We start from the raw sequence: 19,031 nt of genomic DNA, 5'->3' as shown, positions 1-19,031 counted from the left end.
GGGCCCAGACACTTCAACAAGGGTCCTCATTTGGGTTTTGCAGCACACTCTCAATGCTGCTTGTCATTGTTCTGCCTCTGCAAATGAATAAATGGGAAAATACTATACCAGTGGTAAAGGATATGCTTCCTTGAAAGTCCTTTTAATCTCTCACTCATTTTTTCTAGAAGCTATGCTGGCAAAATGATGTCAGTGGTGTCCAAAAATGTGATGGTGTGAATTCTTGGAGAGGCTTGCAGAAGTAATACACATTGAAGGATTTTTCACCTGAATTAATGTTGTATCAGCATTAATTTTAGCTGTCCCTTCGCAGAAGCCACTTCTTAGAGAGTCCATAGCTACTCTAAGACAAAACCTTCATTCATACCATATCCCCTCTAAACTTGTTATGAAGAAGATTAAGGAGTCATTGCAAGTTCAGTGGGTCTTTCTTTGATTATACCAGAAAATTATATTGGAGGACACCCTACAGTTGTAAACAAGCCATTATTTTTTGTTACTGTTATTGTCATTACTTGGCAGGGGGGAGTGGGAAGAGAAAAAATCCTCGAAGAATGATTGATCCCTGTCACTTAGATTTTGGGAAGAAATGGTACCTCAATGTGTCCATACATCACTGTGGCTTCTGTTGTCTTCGCTCCCATTTATGCAACCATAGCTGCCATTAGCAGTAGGGTCAGCATTATTAATCATGTGGATGAGAGTGCTAGTCCAAACCTGACTGGATATCAGCAATGTCAGGAACCATTGGGTTGAAAAGTGTGTGGAATCCTATTCCTTACCATAATAAAATTAAACAGAATACCCATGAATTTAAAGGATGCTGTTTTTCCAGGGGAAACCCAACCTGATAATAGGTTTTGAACTGTCTGTGGACAGAACAAAGCAGAAAACCAATGTAGTATTGAGTCTTTGCCCATCATCTAGAGACAAAGCATGCTAGAAGGAGGAAAAAGTAATGCCTGTTTGTGGCATTTCATGGGTGTCTCTGAAGTGGCATGCCTAGTCCTGTTCCAGTTTAAGTTAAACAAAGAAAATGCTGTATATGGGAGAAAAATCTGGAGTGCCTTGGTATGGTCAGCCTACAAACATGGAAGGTATTCACCTTTAAAATAAAGATATCCAAGGGGTAAGGCTCATCTGTCAAGTATTTCCATGGTAATTGTTAAAGAGGGGGAATTTTTCAGTGTCAAGGATTACGATCAAGAAATTATGCTGTTAGACTAAAGAAGGCAACATTTATTTAAGTTCTGGTCTTAGAAGGGCATTTTTATTTTTATTTTTATTTTTTTAGGATAAGCATATAGCTGTGTTGGCATCCTTGTTAGTGCAGGAAACTTCTTCGTTTTGTAAAGAAAATACATTATACAAGCAGAAGGTCTGAGGGTAGATTGTGTGTACACATGGAAAAGTGATTCAAGTATAATTTGGCATGTCAGTAGGCTGCTACAGAAATGTAATAGTTTTTATTGAAGAGCACATAAGCAAAGGTGTTAGTAACAGTGATGTAATGAGAAACTAAAAAATTCAAGAGGGTCAGAGTAGATGATGTAAGCGATACTTGTTATCCCTGATCCCTTTTAATTCCATTGTTCACGAAAGTAATATTAGAAATGACAAATAACGTGTTTCAGCTAGTGACACAGAGATGTACTCAAGATTAATGGGGATGAATCCTTCCGAACCCTTTATCCACTAAAGACTTATTTTATCCATGTCTCTGATCTCTTATTAACCAAAAACAAAGCAACAAAAACAACAACAAAAAAAAATCCTCACCAAAAAACCAAACGTCTTCTTTGCAATCATGTAAGAATGGCTGCTGGCATATTCATCCACTAATCTTCCTAAGTGAAATGATTTTTCTTTTTATCCAGTACTCCTATTACTACCATTTTTAAGGCTGATAGATTGCACTCTGATAAGCTTCTACACCGAATATGTAAAAAATGTATTCCAGTGAATTGAGAAAATGAGAGAAAGGGAGAAAAGTCTTTGACTAACACTGAGGTGTTACCTGTGTGGTAAAAATAAATTTGTTTCCAAACTTCTCTCACTGCTTCAGTGTATATATGTTTTTGTGCTAAACAGGTCCAAATATAAACCTCACCTAAAATCCCATTTTCTTTATGACACATTTTAAAGTTAATACCTACAGAGTCTTTCCTCAAAATATAATTCACATTGCTCTCATATACTTATGTGTTTTTAAATACTAGGGGCTTGTCTGCACAATGAAAATGAGGAAGTTGAGGGTAAATCAAATAAATCTAAATCCATTAAGTGACAATAAGTTGCTGCCAGGAGAAGTGAGAATATTTCCTTACGACTTTAATATTTTTTAATTTGTAGAATATGGTAATAGAAAATAAAAAGTATTTGAGAGTATGTATGCTCTGTTCCCCTGCTCCAAGGCAAGATCAACTCTTTGCATTGATTTTACTTAGATTGAGTCTTCTTTCATCTTTCAAATCTCCTGTCGTAGATTCTTGCTGAGAGCAGTCGGATTTCTACAAGATGAGTTTATCATACTAAGCTTGCCTGAGACACAATGTACACTACTATGTTGGATAAAGAATGATTTTGCACCTTGAATGTCTGTGGCAACTTTCCTGTACTTTGTGGCTTTTCTTTGCAGAGAAAAAACATCCATCGTGTTTTTTTTCTCTTTTACAAAAGCATTTATGCTTTGTTACTGTAGTCTTTTAAAAAACAAATGACTCGAGGGCAGGCTGTAGCCATTAGGCTTACTTGGTATTGTCTAGAGGGAAGGTAGCTTACAACATTTTCCAATCAAAACGTTCTTGTTTTGTCTGGTATTTCTTTGAATCTGGCTTATATGGGGTGGTGGGGTGTGTGTGTATGTAAGGCTTCCACTGACTGAAGAGAAAATTAACATACTTTGAAGAATGAATGGGTAGTCAGTCTGTTGATTGGCAGGTGATATTGACTGTCAGTCAGCCGGGGGGTTTCACTTCACCACCAACATGAAGTCCAGCTTTGTTAATCCTGATTCTTTTCCCACCAGTTACCCATTTTGTATTCTTCTGCTTGCCCAATTAGGCATCCATGCCTTCTTCTTTCCTAGTATTTTGTTTCTATGCCGGTTCTTTCTCACCTGACATCATCTCTGGGAAAATTTCTGATTTCTCTTATGATGTCCTAGCAGTACGCAAAAGGTTGTGGTTACCTTTACTCTGCTACTCCTTCATGGATAGTCAAGTTGAAGGGGCTGTTCCAGGAACAAACATTTCCTCCATGCAGATAAAAATGGCAAATACAATTCTTATTTTTGTATGAAGAAAGCCAAAAGCATTTGGTATGACTGTGTATATGTCTGAGTAGAATAAATGCAACACGCAAAGGGGAAAAAAATTGTGTGATTTGTAAAGAAATGCTGACAGATGTGGCAGAAATGATGGGAGAAGCAATGTTCTCCCAAGCCCATGTCACACTGCAGTTTGATACCATATGCTGCCAAACACTCAGGTACATCCAACATCCATGGCAGCTGAAAATGAGAAATTTTGAGTGCTTTGAACTTTCCCTGGGTCAGTTTAAAACTGTTTAGCTCAAATGTCACCGTAACACTGATATACCATGTGTAGGAAAAAGCTTTAGCTCCAGTCACACCCAAATTGCTATGTTCACCTCCATCATGAGGTGATGTAGTGCATGTTGCTCTATAATAATAGAAAAAGGCAGCCCACCTAGCAGAATTTGCTGATTCAATGCCTACCCTCATCTCCTGCAAGAAAACAACTGTGGTTGTTTTTTGAACTGCAATTGTATTCACACTAATTATGAGAGACGCTTTACAGAGAAAATTTCACTATAAGGAAGAACGTAGCTGTTAAACAAAGACATAAATTGTATCATCATTTGTCACAACTGTTAAGAGTGCGCACACTGCATCTTTTCCTCTACCTAGCTTTTATATATACTCCAGACCATTCTTTTCTTTGAATTGACCATTTTCTCCTGAGTTTACTTACTGGTTCAACATGCTGTCTATATGTATTATGTTGATACGGAAGATGTTGTTTGCATCCATTTTTAAGTCATTTGATATTTTACTGTGAATTTTTTTGGTACATGCCTGTAGCTTTTAATACATCCTGTATGTTTTTGTCTCTTTCAATTAATTTTTTTTCTTTCTTTTTTTTTTTAAGTATCTGAGAAGAAATTTGAGCATTGATAGCCCTTTTCCTAGCAAAGCTGAAAGGAAACTGCGGTTCTTGAAGTCTCACAATCCAAACCTCTCTTCTTGATTATTTTTACCACTAATATGCTTAACTTGAACTCTTGCTCCCCTTCCAGTTTTATTTTATTTCCTGAGTCTTTGAGTTTCACAGTCTGTAGTTATCTGTTATTCTCTTTCTTTGCAGATGCCGGTGTATTATTATCCATCTGGTCAGTACCCTACCTCAACAACTCAGCAGTACAGACCCATTGCCTCAGTTCAGTACAGTGCACAGCGGAGTCAACAGATCCCACAGACTGCACAGCAAGCAGGTATTTACATCTGTTGCTCACTTTTTCAGCTGCTCACAGTGTCTTTGCTGGTAAAACCTGTTGGTTGTGTTTTAATTTTGAATTTGAACAGTGGAGGAGAAAGCTACTTGCTGTTCTGTTTGAAAATGTGGTGAAAATTGCTAATTGATAAACTCTTTGCTTGAAGATGCCAAGCAATGGAAGAGCGGAGCTTGTGTTCTCTACCACTACTGTCCTGCACACAGTGTCGTTTCTTCAATGTCCGTGCTCCAGTTGATGGGGCACAGAGAGAGCCAGTAGGGGACTGGTGTGAGCAGTCACATTGCATGTTCACACCAAGCATTGTGGTTTGTCTTTCGTCATGCAGACTTCTCAGATGTTTCTAAGGCTCTGCATAGCGGACAGATTTGCAGTGATGCAGAAGGGGACGGTCATGTTCCCCCATTTTCTGCTTTCCCTGTGCCCAAGGAGTGATGAGGTGATCTGTGTGGTTGGTGCTCATTGGGACCAGCTCCCCAGAGCAACGTGCGGCTGGAAGGGGGGCCGTTACACTGTAAGAGAGTGAGTAGCAGGTCTCACAGTGAACCGGTCTCTTTTCCTGCTGTGTCATGCGACTCCAGCTGACACCAGAGTAAGACGAACGTAGGCAGAATTGGGCTGATGTGTTTTGGGGGAGGGCAGGGGTTCTGCTCGCAAATGGATCCTTGCTTTTCAAGGAAATAAAAAGTTATTATGGTTTTGGAGATTTTTTTTTTTTAAGTTGTTGATTGCATATTAATTTAGTGTGCATCTCCCCTTGTAGAGTATCTCATGCAGGAACTTCGAAGTCTGCATGGAGGTGTTGTTTCCTGATAGGGCTTGCAATTACAGGCATGCCAGGTAGTATAAAGTATTCATCTTTCTGTCTGGGTTTGGCAGAAACCCTTCTGAATGGCAAAGCAGGTTCCCTGCAGACACATTGACTACAATGTCTTTTAAGATGCAAGTCAGGAACTCAGATGCGAGACAAGGACAAGACTTATGGGGTCATCCAGCCCGTCAACCTGTGTCTGTAACGGGACTGCTGGCAGTATTGTTTATGCTCTCTCAGGTGCTCTGGGAGACAAAGACACAGCAAACACAGTTATAACTAAGCAATTGATTACTTTTTTTTTTTTTTTTTAGCTGTTTTATGTTATAATAAAATGAGTGTTGTTTTGGTCAGTGCTGGCAGTGACTGCCTGTGCCTGCTTTCATAACTTCATATTTATACATCCCTGAGAGAGAAAGTTGTGAGATATTGAACAAAGGTTATCTATCTCATCTGACTTCTCCTGCCTGGTAGTCTGTACTGTATATATTATCTCTGTATAGTGTGTCTTTGAACCTGAGTGCAAATCAACTTAGATGACATTATCTGGGTCTAGTGTGTTGTTATATAGCCATATTTATCAGTTTAATGCTACATCCACAGCATAGTGGAGATTATGGTAAATGAATTGCACATGAGATGATCTGGAGCACTTGAGTGATGTTCTGCAGAAGATCCAGATACTTGATCTTGAGGAAATCCTAGTTTTAAAAATATATTACAGCACAGGTGCTGTTATGTTTGAGTACAGACAATGAAGAGATGCAGTTACTAATTTTGGTTCTGTGATTACTGCATCTTTTCTTTCTGTTTGAAAAACATACAATCATAGAATGGTTTGGGTTGGAAGGGACCTTAAAGATCATCTAATTCCAACCCCCCTGACATGGGGACACCTCCAACTAGACCAGGCTGCCCAAGGCCCCACCCAGCCTGGCCTTGAACACTTCCAGGGAGGGGGCACCCACAACTTCCCTGGGCAACCGATGCCAGTGCCTCAGCCACCCTCACTGTGAAGAAATTCCTCCTTACGTCTAGCCTAAGTCTTCCACTACATGCCTTTGTATAAAGTCACTCCCCAGTTTCCTTGTAGCCTCCCTTCAGGAACTGGAAGGTTGCTATGAGATCTCCCCAGAGCCTTGTCTTCTCCTGGCAGAACAACCTCAACTCTCTCAGCCTGTCCTTGAATGGGAGGTGCTCCAGCCCTCTTTCATCTTCGTAGCCCTCCTCTGGACCCATTCCAACAGTTCCATGTCCTTCTTATGTTGGGAATTCCACAACTGGACATGATACTCCAGGTGAGGTCTCACAAGAGAGGAATAGAGGGGCAGAGTCACCTCCGTCGACCTGCTGGCCACGCTTCTTTTGATGCAGCCAGAGATACGGTTGGCCTTCTGGGCTGCAAGCACACATTGCTGGCTCATGTTGAGCTTCTCATCAACCACCACCCCCAAGTCCTTCTCTGCAGGGCTGCTCACGATCACATCATTCCCCATCTTGTATTGAAAGCATGGATTGCCCCTCCCCAAGTGTAGGACTTTGCACTTGGCCTTGTTGAACTTCATGAGGTTCACACAGACCCGTTTCTCCAGCTCGTCCAGGTTACTTCCATCCTGAATCATGAGTCAAGAAGTTTGTGTAACATCTCTAGCCCATCAGTCTTCCTGAAATTCGCTTTTTCAGCTGCCTCCTCAGTTGGAAACATTCTTATCTCTTGTTTCAAAATGAAAACGTTGTGACTACAGTTTAGACTCCCTGCTGTGGTGATAATTTGAAGCTTTTAGCTATTCTCAGATCTTGAGACTTGGCTGAGAACAGACCCCTCAAGTTTGTTCATCCCTTTGGGCTTAGATACATCCATTCCTGTCTTCGTTGTCTGCATGTGTGATAGGGTTGCCAGTAAGCAGCTTGCAATTCCCTACAATTTTTTTCTTGGAGATGGTGTAAGGGTCATTAGAATTTATGTTCCACTGCATTCCTTGGCATATGGAAAATAAGTCACTTGCCAAAATGTCACATAATTAGTACTAAAATAAAAAATAAATTAATGTATAGGAAGGCATGTTATTTATGCTGCAGATGTATTGCAGGAGGTTCACTGTAAGCACCAAGACACCAAAAAAACCAAAGAAACAAATGATTCAGTGATGGTTTCAGATGGTTTTGTGCCCAGTGTTGCCGCATCTGCTTTTCTTCCCATCAGCCTGCCCACACACATACAGTTCACATCTTGTATGCCCTGTGACTTCAGCCCACCTGCGAAATCCTCATCTCTTTTGGCTCTTCTTTGATGTTTAGTAGCTGCGTACTGGGCAGGAGAGAATATTTTGGCACTGCAGCAGATTGACTGATGGCACCTGATATGAACAAAGAACTACTAGCTCATCACGCAGCCTTTTGATAGTAGGGCAAGTGACCCGGGGCACACTTCTCCTCTTTCAAGCCAATGTTTTCTATGAAACTTTAGAAATCTTGTGTCATTGCAGCTTCCATCTCTGTATCAGATGAGATAGAAATTAGATGATGAGCTCATAAAGTTACTCTGAGGGTTATTTGAGGGAAAACTGGCAGAGTGATAGCACTAATTTTTCCTTCAGAAACCAATCTGAAAAGCAAACCAAAAACCAAACAAAACAAAAAGAAACAAAAAAAACCCCAAAACAGTAAAAAAAAAAACTGTTTAAATTTCCCAGGAACATGTAGAACATGTACATGATTGGAAAAGTACCAATTGTTTCGGACTGAAGTTTCCCTTCGCATGCCAGCTGAGCTCCAGTTCAGCATGTGAGAAGGTCGTGCAGAAGCTAAGGGTAACCAGGAGCAGGAAAATGAAGATGTGATGGACAATAGCGCTGGTGAAACAGAATACAGGTCAGGAATATTGAGGATGGGAAGGGGGAACAGATGGGAAGGAGGCAGATGAAAAGATGATTTCTGAAATGCTTTCCCTGAAGACCTTGCGATGCACTGCAGCTTCAGAAGCCTGTGGGGCCCCAGACTGCCTGCCTGTACCTGCTGGCTGGATCATACGACAGCATGAAAGGAGGCAGCCTCAGCCTGGCAGCTCAGAAAATGGTTTGTAAAAATTGAGAAGTTTGCCCGCTTGAAGGAGGTTTTGGGATCTCTCAAAGCAGCACTGTGGAGTTCAGATCTTATTTTCTGCACTTTGGGCTGCAGAGGTCAAAGTTTGATCTAATGCCAGCAATTTGTTCTTATTTTTCTTAGAAAAGGTCTCTTCGGGAGCAGAGCGATATCGATGACTTTTACAGCAAACAGCTAAAGTAAAATGTCAGCACGGCATCTGTGGTAGCTTAAGGGAGCCTGGACTCTCTCGTGGCTCTGGAAGGAGACCAATATTAAGTTAAAATGCCTCCAGGGCACCAAAAAAGATGAGCTCACCTAAAATTACATTAGAACTGAGGCTTCAATAAATCATTTGGAGAGAAGGATGTGAACTTTTTTATGCATTTATTTACCTATTTTTATTTTCCTTAAGTGCTAGCTTGTATGAGAACATAAGTGACCCATTTCTGGCAGAAACCTAGTACAAAGAGAGTTGCCCATGAAGATTTTTATAAAAACCTCTGCCATTTGAATTACTTTCTTTTCAAGCCAAAATGTGGTATCTAATGGTGTGGTAGCATGGTCAGTAAAGACAAATACTTTTTTTCCAGTCAGATACATATCATCATTGCTGCTCTTAATTATGCTTCATTCTTCTCTCTGATCCCGCACAATGCAAAATTTTTCAAAGCGTTGCCATTGACTGAGTTGAGGACGAGATCAAGCCAGTGTCTGTCACACTGTAACAGGTGTAGGACATGGTAGGTGGATTCTTGGACATGTTCAGGCAGCTGTTCTCAAAATCAGTATGTTCATTTTTCAGACTATTTGGGTATGTTGCTATTGCTCGTTTTGCACTCTGTAACAGATGATGCTCATAATAGTGTGAAATACCCAGTTCTGTAACCGCACAGAAGAAAATATTATTTCTGTATCCTCTTCTAGCAGTACTCTATAAATTGCACAGCTTGCATCATCGGTATTTCATTCTTCTGTAATTATCTGTATATTGATAGTTTCAAAAGCTTTCAATCCTGCTTATTTTGTTTGAATAGAGAAGTAGGATTGTATTGATGATAAATCAGAATTTCTTTTTGTATTTCATCATGGTAGAAGAGTCAGCAACGTGTTATTTTGTATTTGTCTCTGTATTGCTTTCATTATAGCAAGTGCTGTGCACTTCGAGGATTTTTCATCTTTGAACTGCTTCATAAACATGAGCTGAATAAGTATACATGAGTATTACTTTGGGATACACAAATGTTCTTATTACTGTTTACAAATTAACAAGCTGCAACAAATTACATGATTTTTTCCTGCTTTGTTTCATTGTTGTATGTCTGCCTCCTGTGTGTTCCAGATAATTTCATGGCACAACAGAAAATTAATGGATAAAGTAATATTTAGATACTTGTTTGGGCGATGGTTCTGAAAGGCATGTAGCTTGGTTGATCACACAGTTATAAGGTAAAAAAAATATAGTGTGTTTTTGCATCAATAATGAAGATCATCTTTTAAGTAGATTAAAGCTAAGACCTAGAGTATTTGGTTGATAAATCTTCTAGTCAAAAGTTTACACTATAATATTTCAAGAGAAATTAAGATAGTATTTGGCATAATTGGATGATCTTTAATTCCTGCAATTAATATAATGATTTTAGGATTTCTTATACATTTGAGAATTAATGAATGTTGCCATATAACTTGTTTCTGTGCCCAGATAGCATGGGAAGGCTCAGATTGCATTGGAAATCTCTTTTTTTCCTGAGAGCAGGATAGTTGGTAGTGTGCAGTTCTATCTTTGTCAAAAGGAGGTCATTATGTGGGGAAAGTATATATCTGAACACTGACCAGATATAGAGTCCTTTCTTACTGAGTATGTATGGATATTCTGTAAACACCAAATGTTTGTCTTGAAGGAAAGGTCATGTTTCTGATGGGGTGCTGTATTATTTGCCTTTAAAGCTTCCAGTAAGGGACGAGAGGTAATTGTCTATTTAATACATCTCCAAACCAAATTTTAAGCACAGACAAAATGTACTTAAAGAGTCCATAAATTTGTTTAGGTGGACATCAGTCATGTTGACAGTGAAATACTGAAATTTTGCTTAGTTTAATTGTTCAGATGTCAGCATAATTGAAGACTGTTATCTTCAAGTCTCTTTTAGCCTCTTTGTCTCCAGAAAGCGTTTGCCACTATAAACTGATATTGAGAGGGGGGAAAGGGAAATGTGCAGCACTAAAAAAAACCCCAAACATTTGGATTGTTTTTATGTTTATTAGAGAATTTTATAAAGAAAGATTGTAGCTTTCTACCTTCATTAGAAATGTGACAGGAACTTGTGGTCTATGATAGATTTGTTTGCATAATTCTGTGTATAATTTCTGTGCTTATATAAACATAAACAACTTGAAATTTTAAGTATCTAATTATCTGAAGAAACTATTTCTCCCACAGTAATTGTGTACTGCACTATTGAAACAGATTTATTCTGAAGGTGTCCATCTGTGTTTAAAGCTATATTATTTTTTTCAGCAGATACTGTTCCTCCTGAAAAGTGTGGGCGGGGGATGTCTCTCCTTCTTATGGGGGCTTGACAGGAACAGGATGCACAGACCTCTGCTGTATTAGATACTTAAGTGATACTCCATTCGTTGATGCTGATCTAAGGCTTTGAATTTTAAAAGCATTTTATGAAATAGTAGAGCCAGATAAAATAATTAGCAGCTATTGCAGTAGAAGGACTAAGTTAAAAATCATGATCTGGAAGTGATCCACACCACTGTTATCAGTTTCTGTTGAAGTACTTTATATTTAAATTGCCCAGAAACTTAGAGCTTTAACTACGAGCACTTCCATTTTGACAGTACTGAGTGTCTCAGACTAAGATCACCTGTAAAGCAGAGCTAAGTGCTCCTCCTGCCAGCTGCCTTAGAGACTTCTGATGGCTGTGCCATGGAAGTGCCTGTAGCAAACCTAGGGAACCTGGACTCTTCAGGTTTGGTTTGGGGTTTGTTGGGGGTTTTTTTGTTAGTTTGGGTTTTTTCCCCCTAAATCAGAGCTGGAGAAGGAGCCCTTGCATTATTTTTAATTTAATGTTATGGTCTGTTTCCAACTTTGGACATTCCCATGATATGAGAAACTGAGGTGCCTTGGCCAGAGAGGGTCTTAATACCTGGGGGAAAATGTTTACTGGGGTCTCCACTGTTTAGGCATGTTCCCCATCTTTCATACTGTGCTTTCTTTAAAGGTGTGGAGAAACAGACAGTTAATTGCCTATGAAAAAGAAAAGCGTGAAGGAAGAAACTAGCTTTGTTATGATAATATAGTTTAATGTTCCAGGGGTTTTGCAGGTTTAAGGTTAAGGCCTTGGTTATAGCATTTCATAACTGTATGCAGGGTATAATTAAAATTAGCTCCAAGATCCATCCCTCTTCTTAGAGTTTCCTATTAGCTACCTGTAGGGAGTTTCCTACTTAGAGTTTTTTGCACCTGGATTTCGTTCTACCACTGCCAGAAGAGTCATCTGTGACTGAATATTGCATTCAACATTTTTCAGACGCTTGCTGAGAGAGCTAGGACTTGGGCTTAAAATTTTTTAGATTTCTGGTCTTAGAAACGCTAAATCCTGTTGTCCTTCTGACATGAAGCAATAGCGGTGCACCCAGTACTCAGACAGCATTTAGCTTTACAGAATAGCTGTAATTTAAATTAATATCAGAATTAACTACTATCACACTCCCAGCAGTGTACTTAATTCTGAAAATTAAAAGGCAAAATCACATTTGTCAAAAAGCTTTGTTCTTCTTCAAATTACTTGTTTAATTATTCAGCATTCACACCGAGAGAGAGCAAATACTGAGGGAAGAGAACACCAGTAGGCATGCCAGCCACAAGAGTCTTAAGACAGGCATATTTTTTGTTTTTTCTTTTAAAGCTTCTCAAGTTTTGCTCAACTTCTCAAGCACTAACTAATTAAAATCGAAGTAATTTCTGACAACGTTCCTAGGTTTTCATATTAAAACACAGCTTATAATATTGTTCTTTTTTTGTGTGTGTTTTATAGAGAATTGGTATGTGTTAATCTTATGTCAGTTAATGTACATGAGCAAGAAGAAAGAAAAGATTTCTCACAGAATTGTGCATTGGATAGGACTTCAAAATAGCCTCTGTAAAAATTGCAGAGGCCACACTAAGATGTAGGGAATGCTCTAAGGTATTCAACAATGTCTACAAAGAATCTTTGTATTTCTGTCTTTTCTTTGCCAAAAAGAGTCATGCATCATCTCTATTGCTAATTCTGTGTTGAATCGATGCACGGTGCTCCCACTTAGTGTGATGGAATTTTCCAGCACTGAATAATTGAAAGGTTTTTGCTGTAGTCCTTGAGAGCAAAGACAGACTTAATTTTTTTCTTTTCTTTTTTTTTTTTTTCTTTTTTCCCTTTTCCCATACCGTGCTGCCATTGTTAGAACTAGTGGAGCCCCACCATCGGTGGATATGCTACAGGCTTCTCTGGAGGGGCAGAGGCCATCTCCATCTCTATTTCAGTCATACTGCTCGCAGTAGGTCTATATGATCTGGGGCTCGGTTTTCTGTACCTTTCCTGCAGATGAAAGCATGTGGCGGACTGGATACACGCATGAAGGCTTTTGGGTCTAAGCTAGTAATTGAAGAAATACTCAGAATGTAACCAGAGATCTACACCGGAAGCAAGGAGGGCTTTTGCCATACAGTTGCTATTGATTGAAGATTTAAGAATTGAAGTAGAATTTACAGTTGTAAAACTTAATAGAACAGGACACTTATTTAGACTGGGACACAGCAAAAGAAATGAGCTGCCTGGAAGATGAACCACAGTGTGTGTTTAGAGTTAGGGCAGAGGAACTCAAGAACAACATGCCAGTAACTTGAGTGTTGTTCTGCTGACCGGTCCTGATATGTAAAACGGTCTTAGTACCTTTACCTGAGATTTATTCAACTTTTGTCAGTTATTTGCCTAAACCATCCACAAGAACAGCATCCCTCTGCAATTGCAAGGACATTTTCATTTTGACTCCCTAACGTTAGATAAATATATGCGCTTACATAACAAGTGAGAATTGTCTTAATTTCTCACTTTTTTTTTGCAAGTGAAGTAAGGCTGATAGTGTGGGTGTGTGAAGGAGGTAGTCCTTAAGTCTTTCCAAATTTCCAGAGAAAGGAGCTGGTTTCCTTAGCAACAAGCAAGGATATGTGGTACCTCTCCAAATAGTTCTTCACCTCTTCCCCAGTCGTGCTCTACGTTGCAGCTCGCTCATTATGCACCAGAGCAGATAGTGTTCCCACAGTGTGAGCTAGTTGTAATGCATGCTGGCTGGTAGCTGTTGTTGGTATTGGACAGAAAATAAAAAAAAAAAAAAAATTGAATTTGCTGTCGGAGTGTCTGGTTCTAACAACAGCTTGATTATTTTTGTTATTACTAGTGATACATAGTCCCTGCTGAGGTTTCACTTCCAGTGGATATTGCTGACATTTATCATTATGAATGATAAGGAGAACACAGATTTTCTTGCTGCAGACTCTGGCGAGGGTTCCCTCATGGCTGATAGGATGTAGATTGAGAAGGGAAAGAGGTGATTCTTTACTCAGCCTTTGCTGCTAGTCTAAAGACCTAGCTGTAAATGTGCATCATTTTACATTAATTCACTCCAGGACTGACAAACAGAGGTTGGTTAATGCTATTCAGAGCTTCTGTTTCTGCCTCTGCTTATGTGCTGGTGGCAAGATGTAACTACATCCTCATCAGGAATGTTATTTTCAGGATGACAAATAGAAAGACACTATGTTCAACTGAAATTTACTTTTCATAAAATGGTCTTTCTAACCCAGAGATTTCCGTGATGTAGAATTGTGAATCCCTAAGCCAACCATACCGGAATAATGGGAAATTAGATAAGCTTTTACCCCTGTATATCTGCAAGGAAATGAGATTAGAAGTCCTTTGCCACATAATATTCCTTCTGTATTTTTATGTATTTAATTTAATTTTTATTTTCAAAGTAATGCTCAAGATCCTAATGTCTTACAACAAATACAGTCTTTTGACTACTGTCATACAAGTGCTTAAAAATAAGGAAAAGAAGACAGGCCAATCTGTGCGATGATGGTTGTACCATAATGCCAAAGAGCTTACAGCTAGCCCGGAGAGCCCTCAGTACTAAGAACTGTATATATAAATCTGAAGAGATTTTTTTGGTTTTTTAACCCCTGAGATGCAGAAAAGATCTTGTATCCAGGGTGAAAGGAGTATTAACATAGGCAACTTAGTGACTGTCATCCAGTTCAGGGCTATTGTGCGTCTGTAAGTTCCTTAGCTTAGGTAAATAAGAAGAAGAAAGAACTTTTTACTTGCTCACTTTTTACTGCGGCAGCTGTTCATTCAATCATTGCCTGTAAAATGTTGGGCACATAAAGTTCTCACTGAGTGCTGAAAAATGGTTAAGTAGGCTTTTGAGATCATATGTGTAGGATCTTCGTGTGTGCTCACCTAAATATTACTGTTTGGAATAATTCATGGGTTTGCATTTCTCCTTATCTTTAGTCTTGGTGTTCCTTGTATTTGCTTAGACAATGAAAACCCATAACCGTAATGAGAAGTAAGTGGACTTTGCCTGTAAATAAGAGCAGTCTTTTGCATGTTGCTAGCCATTTCTCTGCAAAAGGCCTTATCCCTGCAGCATTACTTAAAGAAAAAAAGAAAGAAAAAAAAAACAAAACAAAACATAAACCAAAAATCCACCAGCCATTTCTAAGCAAGCAAATATTTAGGCTATATATATGCATCCTTGCTCTTTTTGTCAGCCTGCATTATCAAAACAGATTATTATGTGCTTCAGCACTGTCTTTGGGGCTTCCAAGTAGCATTCTGGTAAAGCAGAACATCTTCGATAACGTCTTCTCAATAGTGCTGCATTTCCAGTTTGCTCCTTGTTAGGAGCTACCTTTCGTCAGGCACTGGGTCTGCAGGAGTGCGAAAAACTGGATTTTTACAGGTCCTACAAAGGAACTTCCGCAAATTAAATTTTTAAGGTTGCCAAGTACCATTATATAGAATAAACAAAAGAGGAGGAATGTATTAACTTGTAAGAAGCAGTGTGTTATTTCAAAATGATTGCTGTGTTTATAGTTTGGATCAGATGGCAATTTTAGTTCTGTCTCTATTGGAAAAATAGAAAGCAATTAATCTTTTACAGCGCATTGTGAAAAATAAGGGCTTAAACAGGATCTCAGTGAGACTGTTCCTTCACTTAACCTTGAGCTGAGCAATAAATAATTGTAGATGCAGCTACATCACAAAGCAAAAGTAATTTGATGAAATAGAATTATCATATAATGCAGGAATTAGAATTCTGAATTAGGTTTTCTGATGTTCTTTGTTACAGAAAATGATGAATTTCCCTGTGATTTGTGTGTAAAAGAGTGGAGCCAGATTTTACAAAGCACCTTTCCTACCTAAGCTGTCACCAAATTATTTGTATTGCAGTATTGGCATAGGCAAATACTCTTGCTCTCTGTCAGTTATAACTCACGTAGAGCCTCTGATGGTAAGACTTGTTTTATGGAGGGAGAAGGTGATGTCCAAGGTGTATTAACATCTTCTGAATAAATTACTGCTCTTCACTCAGTGCGCCATATCATCAGCGCTGCCTTCCAATTTTCAGTGGTATCCCATCATGGCAAGTTTCTGCTCTGTTGTGTTGAGCTGCTAAGGAGACTAAAGATACAAGTCAGAGCTGCTTTACCCTGAGCCTTTCTCTTCTACCCATGCAGCTTCAGGGGATGCCTTTCCCCTCAGTACCACACTGCTCTTCCTTACAATGTGCCTTGTAGATCCCAAAGCAGGGTTGTTCACCTTGCTTCATCTAGGGGCTTTCCAGCCACCTTGGTGGAAGGTGGCCAATGAAAGGAACAATGAAGGAACAATGACGTGGGTCATCAGTTCACATCATGAAGCTCTGTACAGGATGCTCTGGAAAGAAGAGGCAATGAGGAAAAAAAATATGCAGGAGGAAGTGGAAGAGCTATATTTTTCTACTCCAGGAGCGTGCTTGAACATACTGGCCCACTGGAGCAATAGGCAACTGCCATTCAAGCCCCTGGGCTAACTCTGTGAAGGTGGGAAGCCTTGAGTTTAACTCAGGCTCATGTTAAGGAAGAAACCTTCCCTAAGTAAAATAATACAAATATTCTGCTTTTCTTTGAATTGTTTGTCTCCCAGAAATATAGCCTCGTAATATAAGGAGCAAGAAACTTGTTGCTAGGGAACACAGCTAGCAATAACAGTGGTCTTGTAGGGCATTGTCTGATTTCAGGGAGATACCATACATCTGCATTGAACCATATTTATACTTCCATGGTGGAAACTTCACAGTGATAGACTCATCTGCTTTTATCGGTTTTGTCCATGTGTTGATGGTGAGCTATGGAGTGTTTACAAACTAAACAGAGGAGATTTCTTAGTTTTGTAAAATGTGAAAAATAAATGTAATGTGTAATTGCACACACATCCTTGCTTCTTGTATGCAGATTTTAGACTAAATGGCTACAAAAGCTGACATGGTTGCTTCAGTTTGACAGAAGTTAATAAAAGGAAATGTAACTTGTTTTTCCCCCTCCCCTTTTTTTTTCCTCCTTTGATGTATTTACTTTTTACATTATGAAGAAAAAAGTGGAATTGCAGTGCAATTCATTTTTATTGAGTTGTAGTCAGTGCATGGCAGGACTGAATCTTTTCAGTCCTCAAACAAACTAGTTTTCTGACTGATTTGAAGCCTGGAGGAGGTCACAGTTAGTTCAGCTTTGTCTGCTTATTCTACTTGGTTCTGATTAATATGTTACCTGAGTTTACACTGATGTTTGAAATGCATTAGGCAGCTCATTTGTGCTGTAATATAGGCCATTGTGTAAATACAGAATAATGTGATTTATTGGAGAAACAGGTGTGGGCACGTGGAAATATACTTTTCCTTAGAGAGTTGTTTCTAATTGACTAGTAAAATGCTGTTTCTAAGTGGGCCATAATTAATCAGCAAGAACTCTTTTCCTGAGTTTCCTCCTGTAAATGAAGAGATTCAGCACATTCATCAAGTAGAAACTGAGAAAATGAGAGGGGAAGAAGCCTGAGTTTCCAGTGAGCAAAGTGGTTATGTTTCTGTGAAGCAATCCCAGCAGGGTGCTTTGCTGAGTGATTACAACATTGCCTTCAGAAAGAAATCCTCAATTTATCATTTCCCATAGGTTTGTTAAGTTTTAAAACACTTGTGGTAGCCTCTGCATGCCAGGAAGCTGTCTGAGGTGGGTCAAGACAAATGATGGCACAAAAAATGGGCTGGTAAACAAAAAACCTTTCTCTGACACTTCCTAAGTGGTCTCACATGTCTCACATGTTTTCTCTCATCTTCTTTTCATTATGTTGTAGTGTACAAGTGCATCGGTAGTCAATGTAATACCTCTAATCATGCTGAGCTCATTCAGCGTAGATGTATATGTCAAAAACTTGTGTTGAATATCCATTTTACATCAGCATTTTTAGCATCAGTGTTTTTAAAGTCTTAAGGTATGGAGATGTTCAGTCTGAAGGTCAAACAAGTGATAACCCAGTTTTTATAAAATTTTGTAGTAATTTGAAACTCTCAGTAGGTTTTGATCATCACAACTGTGATCTTGCTTGAATTTTGTATGTTTTGTGTGGGTGACAGACCTGAGAGGCAGGACTTCACTGTGCACACTATACTGGTGATGGAACAGGGGCGGATATTGGAAGATCTGCTGTGCAGGTGGTTCATTTCAGACTTTGCTCCAGTAGATTCAAGAATACCTCATTTATCTTCTTTTCAGCAATTTGAAATTGAGATTTCTTTTTTTAATACCTGGAAGTCAAAGTACTCCCAACTATACATTGTTTACTGCAAGGTCAACAGAGCTTATTGGTTAGAGAAGGATATTTGCAGGGAAGGCCGGAGCTTCTTGGATGTGGAAAAGAAGTAAATGTTTGGTGGTCCGTTACAGGGATCATCTCACAAGAAACAACCTGCTTAATTTGCAGGATTTGACTTCTCTTCAGAAATCTTAAGAACTAGTTTGTTGGAATGGAACACAGAAGTCCCAGAGTTGGGTAGGTTCGTCTGTATGATTTCATAGTTGGGTTGTGCTGTAAATGAGCAAAAGCCATAATGTTCCAAATAGTTGTTAGTTCCTTAGGTCAAGGTCATGTGCCATGTCTTCCAAGTGGTTTTGAAACTGGTGATCATTGTATATTTGTTTTCCAAGAATGTCCATGAGTTGCTTAAGGAACTGACTTAGTCTTGCTGCACAGCGAAGGTACTGAAAGCACTCTTGCAGGATTCAGTGTATCGGCTGAATTTTTACCTTTGCTCAAAAAGTGGCAATCCAAGAATTTTTTATTACTTCCTATTGTCTAAAGAACTATAGAAGGAATGGTGAAATAGGCAAGGCTTATTGAAATTGCTCCCCCAGTCTGGCTGTTTTCATGTGAAAAACAGCTGTCGTCTTTACCTTGTCCTTTTTTCCCGTGCCATGGAGCTACGGGCCACTGAAGTGCATGCTTAGATCCATTCCTGT

The 19,031-nt window shown here is 39.2% G+C and overlaps 1 protein-coding gene across 24 annotated transcripts in view; it reads left to right on the top strand.

Annotated features, from left to right (window-relative positions):
- ARPP21 (cAMP regulated phosphoprotein 21) overlaps window positions 1-19,031 on the top strand; it is a 199,114-nt gene that overhangs the window by 153,711 nt on the left and 26,372 nt on the right. For all 24 annotated transcript variants that reach the window (XM_054059277.1, XM_054059282.1, XM_054059274.1 and 21 more), the window contains one exon: window positions 4,389-4,515. In XM_054059277.1, the coding sequence (XP_053915252.1) occupies window positions 4,389-4,515 (127 nt within the window). The remainder of the gene's footprint in view (window positions 1-4,388; window positions 4,516-19,031) is intronic.

Source organism: Cuculus canorus, chromosome 2, assembly GCF_017976375.1.
Source record: "Cuculus canorus isolate bCucCan1 chromosome 2, bCucCan1.pri, whole genome shotgun sequence".
In the NCBI taxonomy this organism is placed as follows: domain Eukaryota; kingdom Metazoa; phylum Chordata; class Aves; order Cuculiformes; family Cuculidae; genus Cuculus; species Cuculus canorus.
This window is presented reverse-complemented; position numbering and strand designations above follow the sequence as displayed.